The 8146-nt window shown below is 34.1% G+C and overlaps 1 protein-coding gene across 1 annotated transcript; it reads left to right on the top strand.

The window, feature by feature from the left end:
* Positions 1–1149: 1149 nt before the first annotated feature.
* LOC8280937 (UPF0613 protein PB24D3.06c) lies at positions 1150–6159 on the top strand. The gene is made up of 9 exons (XM_002517106.4): positions 1150–1588; positions 1681–1757; positions 2009–2114; positions 3437–3529; positions 3645–3710; positions 4279–4424; positions 4947–5055; positions 5419–5483; positions 5698–6159. Exons 1-9 carry the CDS (start codon positions 1343–1345, stop codon positions 5843–5845), a joined length of 1056 nt encoding a protein of 351 aa, XP_002517152.1. The 5' UTR covers positions 1150–1342; the 3' UTR covers positions 5846–6159.
* Positions 6160–8146: the final 1987 nt, after the last annotated feature.

Here is an 8146-nt window from a genome sequence, read left to right as displayed (position 1 = left end):
GAAGAGAGGAAACTTTGAAAACTCATAGATTTGCTTCTTTTGAACCTTGAGTATTTTCCAATCATCAATATGCTTTGAAAAATCTTCAATAGTGATTTCCTCACTATTTACTAAACCTTTAGATATTGAAGACTCAGAGGTAGAAGAGTTTGAGAAAAAAGAAGATCTCAGAAAAAGGTTCTAAATTCATTTTAAAATAAATCAAGATAATTTTCTAAACAAACATGAACCAAACCACCAGATTTGCTGCCCTTACACCAGACGGGACTTACTACTGTGCATAAATGAACAAGTTTGTTTATGGGTGATATGATGCAGATTAAAATGATTTTAAAATCTTCTGTTATGCAGATTATCCTTTCTTCCCTGGAATCCTGTAGGCTCTGATACCAAAATTTAGAGACTAATAAATTTATTTCATTTATGAATCCCAAACAATTCGATTTGAGGTCAGTACACAAAGATTTAAAGTCATTTCTTCAAGTTGTTCTCCATTTTTAAATTTGTAGCCTTTACAGTAGATTCATTAATATTACCTACCAAATAAAAGACCTGCTCAGGTAGACTATCTAATTCTCTGGAAATTATTAATTTAAATCCTCTAATAGTTTCCGCTAAACCGACGTATTTTCCAGGGAAATTCGCAAATATTTCTGCTACGAAAAAGGATTGTGACAGGAAACGCTCAATTTTTCGTGCTCTTGCTACAGTTAAACGAGAGTTTTCTGTAACGTACTCTAACTCAATAATAGCTATAATATCTTAAAATTTTCTGAAACGTACTCTTTGTGCAGTTTTATAATGTTCTTCACCAACAATCTGAGGTTGGAGCATAGTTAATATTAATTAATATATTAAAATATTATTATTATTAGTGTCTAAAGTATTTTAGACTACAAAATGTTAGGAACGGATTTACTGTATAAAAGCAAGAAATTAGGGGTAAAACTATAAGATGAATATATTATATTAACATATATTTTTTTCTTTTTATTATTATTTATATTTCTCAGTAGACATATCAAAGGATTTTCGAGTTGGGATAAAAATATTATTTTCAAAAGTACATGGACGACATTGCGTAATTAAGAAAAAATCCGAGGGAGGGTTTTCGCAATTAAGAAAATAATTATAAAGAAGTTTCTTTTATTCGTCTTCTTCCTCTGCCTTTCTTCTTTACAATTACAAGTGACAATTACACTTCGAAAACTACAAATCCAAAGCATAATCTCTAATCTAGCATAATAGAATTGAAAGTTCAGATCTCCAAACGATAAACAAAACAAAAGCAACAGTTAGCAAAATTCTCTGACTTATAATACTAACAATTACAATTTGATAAATGAATCTCTCTCTATCTTCTTCCACTCTCTCATCCTCTTCCTCTCCATCCGCTTCTTCTTCTGCTTCTGCTTCTTCGAGTTCTTCAGCGACTTCGTGGTTCTCCGGCATTGTTCGCGGCCGCTCTGACCGATCTAGCAGTCTCAAAATGGCTGCTAATTCGTCCAGTTCTGATAACCTCGGTCCAATCAAGGCTAAAAACCAGTTCCGTGGCGTTCTCTTCAAGTACGGACCTAAGGCTATTCAGGTCATTTCTTAATTCTATTTTAATTTTAAATTCTTTTTAAGGTTAAATTGATTTATTGATTGAATATTTGGTTGCTTGCTTGCTGCCTGCAGGTTGCATTTAAAACAGGTGAACATAAACAACAAGTGGTTTTTATTGGTGGATTAACTGATGGATTCCTAGCTACCGAGTATGTAAAATATTCTGTTTCGTTTTTTTTTTTCTTCTTATTTTTGTTCACTAGACTCCTTTATTCTAGCTGCAACTTGTTTATACATACATTCTTATACTGTTAGTTTGCTATTTTTTTGAATACATTATAGATTCAAGTTTTAATTTAGTGTAATTTTCTTCTTGCAAAATTATGTCACTAGTGCCAGAAAATATTCATAAAAACCTATAGTTCTTAACCTCATCCTTTATTCTTATTTTGATATTCAGATACTTAGAACCTTTGGCAATTGCTCTGGATAAGGAGAAATGGTCACTTGTTCAACTACTTATGTCATCATCATATAGCGGATATGGAACTTCCAGCTTGCAGCAAGTAACGTGCTCTTCCTGTCTAAGTATTTGTGCTATGTGGTGAAACGGTTTTAATATTGTTGGGTACTTGTTATTTTCTTTTATGACCCTGTTTGTGTCGCCGAATCATTCTTGAAACTTACATTTTTCAAAATTTATTGACGGAAAATGTGAGTTTCTAAAACCGTTGAGCAAAAATTAAATTTTCGAGTGGGAGAAACAAGCAGATGTAACAGGTTTCTGATTACATCCGTGCAGCTTATTCAAGAAACTAATGCAGGAATACACTTATGCATGAATTATGGTTAATTGGTTGTTGTCAGCAATGATTGTAATTAAAACAAGTCAAGAGACCAATACATAAGGACAGGCGTAGTGTGGAGGTTCCAATGAACCTGGTTATGATGACTGCAGACAGATATGAATATGATAGCACATAACTCATGTGTTGCATTGATGTGTTAATATCTTTAAACTGTTGCATTTAGCAACTTAGTGCATTGTTAATTTAATTGAAAATAAAATAATGTGGCAAGAACAGTACATGAAATTAGGAGTCCTGTAATACCCAAAATATAAAGAAAAGAAGTTTGAGAATTTTTTTTTTCCTTTAGCTATATCATTCGACTTTTGTCATAATTTCTTATTTCAGTAATCAGTAACTATTTCTCTTGATATTTGAGTGCTCTGACTTATCCACTCTTCTCCCTTTCTTCTTTTTCTTTTTTCCTGAAGATTTGTCTTTTACTAATCTGAGAAACTCTTCATACCAACCCAAACTTAACGTTTAACATCGTGTCCCCGAGGCTTTCTTTTGAAATCCTAGTCCTAAATTTTAGTTCATCACTCACCAATAATAATCCTAAACTCCTACTTATTTTTCCTTTCTACTTTTCTTCTGATGATATGCTCTTTACCGACCTGAGTAACTGTTTGCACCAACCTTGTTAGATTAAAACTTGGACATCCTAGCCCCAAGTTTTAGTGCACTACTCACCAGCAATAACCCTAAAATGCTTTAGAAGTTAAAATTTATTTTAAAAATATTTAACAACCCAATCTTGTGATTCTGGACCATTAAATAGCCAATTTTTTCATTAACAAAATATACATCATTCAGCTTGTAAATTGTACTTCCAAACTTTGACACCTTCTGCTCTAACCATAAATCTCTAAGCTCACTAAGCCTTGGTTTATCACAAAATGGAGAAAGCAAACTTAAATTTGTTTCCTTACATTGTTCATAATTACTGTTATTGTAAAAACTTCTTGTCGTAGTTTTCAATTATAAATCTTGTCTCTCAAACTTTAAAAAAAATTCTATTGCACCTTTTTATCTTGAAGGATGCCATGGAGATTGATCAGCTCATAAGTTATTTGATCAATAAAGAAAATTCTGAGGGTGTGGTCCTACTTGGGCACAGCACTGGTTGTCAGGTGAGTTTTGATGGGACTTTGTATTTGTATTAGGTATGAAGTCTAACTTCATAAATCAGGTTTAATTTTCCTACAGATACAAAATTAAAATGCTGTTGTTGCCACATGAATCTAGGATATTGTGCATTATATGCGTACCAATGCTGCGTGCTCCCGAGCAGTTCGTGCTGCCATTTTGCAGGTAATAATTTATATGTGTTTAACTATTTTCAGTGTAGAATTTTAACATCAGTAACTTTCCTAAATGCAACCTGCAACTTCTTGTGTCTTTGAATGTGACATCTTATATGTATCTTTGTGAAGGAATAACTTTTGGAAAATATTAAATCAAGGTATGCTGGGTCGGTCCTCCTAGTTTACATCAAATAATTGGTTAGCCATCGTATAGTTGGAAATCATGATGACATTTTATAACATAATGTTAGATGCTTTTCTACTTGTTTTATTGGTGATTCCACAGGGATATTTTGGTCTGTTTTTCCTTAGTGCATACTTCAGTTTGAGCAGATGATACCACTCAGATGTTCACATAGAAGTTGTATGAGTCTAGGATGGGTGCACTATTTGTTAATAAATGGTGGTATACAACCATTTGTTATAAGTGATATGCTTGGTCATGTCTAAAGGTTGAGAATGCCTTGTAATATAAAACCTTCCTTGTTTGTAGCAACATTTCATTTACTGCACTTGCCTAGATGCTGTAATATTCGCTTTGCAGCTGTGGTCATAATTCTAATTGGAACATTCAGGCTCCAGTTAGTGATCGGGAATACAATGCAACTCTTCCTAAAACAGCTGCTATGATTGACTTGGCTTCAACTATGATAGCAGAAGGTCGAGGATCAGAATTGATGCCTAGGGAAGCAGATCCATCTTCCCCAATTACTGCTAGTAGGTGGGCAATTTATCAAGATATAATCAACAATTTAGTAATCTTATGTTAAACATTATTTCCTTTGGCTCACTGGGTGTGTTGAATCCATGTTGTTGTAGGTCTAGACTAAACTAGTTGCTCCCATTATATAATAAAAATTTATGACTTTAGTTCCTTCGGTCCACGATTCTTTTTGTCAGGCAGCATAGTTGTTTCAACACCTCTCTTATGCTAAGAAATTTTTTGCTCAGACATGGACCTGATACTCTTATTTTTGATACTTTAAAATTACAAGAAGAGGAGGGAAAATAGTTAAGTTCAGTGCTTGGACTTGTATTTTTATTTTAGATGCTCATCCCTAAAATATAGGCAGACTTGTAAACCTAAAAAATTTAGGCTGCTTTTATTTCATGTACTTCTACTTCCAAACACGAGATATTATCTATAGTGTCATTATTTTATCTTTAATGTATCAGAAATTTGCATGGTTGAGAACTGGGATATGTTTTTATTTTTTAATGTTAATAAACACTCTTTTTGCAGGTATCACTCCCTTTGTGCCTATATGGGGGATGATGACATGTTCAGTTCTGATCTTACTGATGACCAACTGAGAATGAGACTTGGGCACATGTGCAACACACCTTGCCAGGTAAAGAATACAGATATTCTTGCTGCGATATTCTTGTTTATTGTTTCAAATGTTCATAATGCATGTTATGGGAAGGGATTCCATGGAACACATTTGCAGCTTAGACTGAGGAACTAGGTCACTTGTGTCAGTGACATGATAACTTCATCAAATTTACTGTAGGAATTCACATTGAAGGAAAAATATCGAAGAAGAAAATTCTACATGGATATTAATACAAACTGCAGCCAACATGTTAAGCTCTAGTGGCTCTGTCTCAAGCAACGGGCATATTGTTTTATTGCCTCAATACTGATTCTACAAGGATTCCATTTTCTTGTTTTGTGCTTTGTTAACAGCTACGATTTTCATATCTATTTGCAGGTTATCTTTTCCATGGCTGATGAGTACATTCCAGAGTATGTTGACAAGAAAGCATTGGTTGAAAGGTGAAAATTGAAAATTGAAAATTGAAAATCTTCGCTTGGATGTTTTTTCCATCAAACCTTATCACATTGCTTATAAACTGCATATATACAAAACTTCTATTGGGGTCTTGCTCTCCATTTTATGCACGTGTCTTTGTGCGACTGGGTGTGAGAAGGAGAGGCATGTGTTGTCACTTAATCATTTGATTGCGTTTGTTCCATGTACTTCTTCCAGATTGTGCAGAGCAATGGGTGGTGCGGAGAAAGTTGAAATTGAACATGGGAATCACTCCGTCTCTAATAGGGTGGGCGAAGCAGTGCAGGCAATAATGGATTTTGTTAAAAGAGAGGGACCTAGTGGCTGGGATGATCCGTGGAACTAATATGGTGCGATTTTTCGTTTCTTTGCATTATTTATTTCTTTTGCTTTTATCTCTCTTCTATTTCTTCATATTGTTTTCCCGCATTGGTTGTCGCTCAGCATCAGTGTGGGCTTTTTTATTATCCTTATTCTAGAGGCTGGGTGCGTTTCCCAATCTATCATTTTGAAGTTATGATTTTTGTGGCACTGTGATCTTTGTGGAGAAAGAGGATATTCCTGTTGCTTCTCTTTCCACACGTTTTAGCCCTAATTGGCATAGCTTTCTAGAGCAGAGATTATGATTCTTTTCTAAATATATTTTATTTTTGTTTTGCATTTCAAAATTATTTATAAGAAGTTTTATTTTTGAATCCTTTTCTTTTCTCTTGAACTTCCGAAAGAAGTTAGACTTGCTAGCGATTTTCAGAAGCTAATTTTACAGAAGCAGATAACTAAAATTTAAAAAGGAAAATCAAAAGAAAATTTTTAAAAAATAAAACCAAAAGGTGTATGGAAAAACTTAAAAATGTAACCATTATTAGATCACTGTGGACGACAATGGTAGACAGGCTTTATTTGTTCTTCTCACCCACATTTTTCCGACAACCCAAATCCTGACTTTTCTTAAGAAAAGGAAAAGAAGTTATTCTAGTTTACTTGTAACCATGTGGTGATCATTGCTCGTTCACCATTAAGCCAAAATACCGGGCCTGTGTCAAACTAACCCAGATATTGGTGCTAACTGCTCCTAATTACTTGAAAGGCCAGATTTGCAAGTTGCTTTTAGAATTTCAAATGAAAGACAACAACAGAAGAGTTTTTTAGTTGCAGTTGGTATTCTCATCATGACTGCATCTTCATGGTAAGAATTTCGTAGCAAATGCTAACTACTTGTCGTGAAAATGAAAGGTTTTGTTGAGCACTTAGCAAATTTTGGTAGTTGGGGTTGGTGGCCGGTACCACACCACCCAACAACATCCTCCATTTAGTGACAGACAGGGTCACAGGCATTGCCGTGTTGGATTTTCCTATTTCCACCATGGAATTATCGAACAAATTTCAACGTGAGCGGTTAGAAAGTTTAAACTGAGTGTCCTTTTCAGAAATATTCAAGATTATGATAAAAGAGCTGTTATTGTTTCAGCAACATATTACCTTTCTTTCTTCTTTTTATTTTTTTTCAACACTTGGATCTCACTATCACTTTGTTCCCCATTAGAGATCACAACTTCTAAGACGAGTTTTGACGGTTGGCACACGTTATCTTTTGTTGACGAATAAAAAGATTTAATCTATACTTGCAATAAAATATGAAAAGAAAAAAGGATGTTGTCCATAATATCCTTGTTGACAAAAACTGGGATGCATCCTTCATTGGTTTCGCATAGTGAAACTAAGAAAATCATGCCGTACATATTATGGTCACGTGCATCTCACATGACGACCTTAACAATTGTGGTTGGGCCATATGATATGACGAACAAACAGGGAAGAATTGGAATTGGAATCTCACTGAGACAAAGGTCAACAAGCATCAATCAAATAGCATAGAAGACCTGTTAGTGCGCATTTGTGTGTTTTCACTCACATGCAATGGGTATCTATAGTGTTATTATATGTAAATCCAAATTAAAAATTGTGTAATAATAATAACAATGTTGTCTGTCTTTGGAATGCGTACCCAGCAGCAGCATTAAATCCTCTTCTGTCAACACCCTCCGCCCTCCTGTTGTTGGCATTGGCAGATGAGAAACCCACCCATCTTCACTTATACAATTAATTTACACCTCTTGTTCCCTCCTTTTATCTCCATATGCTTTCCAATTATTCACACCCTTTCCTCACCCATTTTCTTTAATCATATACTCTTTTTCTTTCTTTCTTTCTTTTTCATTCAATTAACCGTCTCATGGACGTTATTTAAAAATAATGTGTACAATATATACATCAGAAAATAATCTGAATTGTAATTTTTCTTTTTCTTTTTCTTTTTTCTTTATTATGAAAAAACAGAGTTTTGATAGAAACTACTATCCTGATGTAAATTTGTCAACTGCTTTGACAAAAGACCATAACCATTGAAATTTGTCTAATTAATGATTTTGGAAAAAGAAGAAAAAAAGAAAACCCCAAAAAATGTCCTTCTGTTTCAATTTTATGGATGGCCATGCGATGTGGATGTTTCTTTCGGGACGCTTTGGCCGTCCGATCAAAAACATCTCACGTGATATCCACCCACCATGTTATATATATATTCTAAATATAATGATTTGAAATGACATCAATACCCCCACCGACGATTACGCATAATAACTCCTGTGTC

This window comes from Ricinus communis, chromosome 9 (genome assembly GCF_019578655.1).
Source record: "Ricinus communis isolate WT05 ecotype wild-type chromosome 9, ASM1957865v1, whole genome shotgun sequence".
NCBI lineage: Eukaryota > Viridiplantae > Streptophyta > Magnoliopsida > Malpighiales > Euphorbiaceae > Ricinus > Ricinus communis.
The sequence above is the reverse complement of the archived record's forward strand: the minus strand, read 5'-3'. Positions and strand labels throughout refer to the sequence as shown.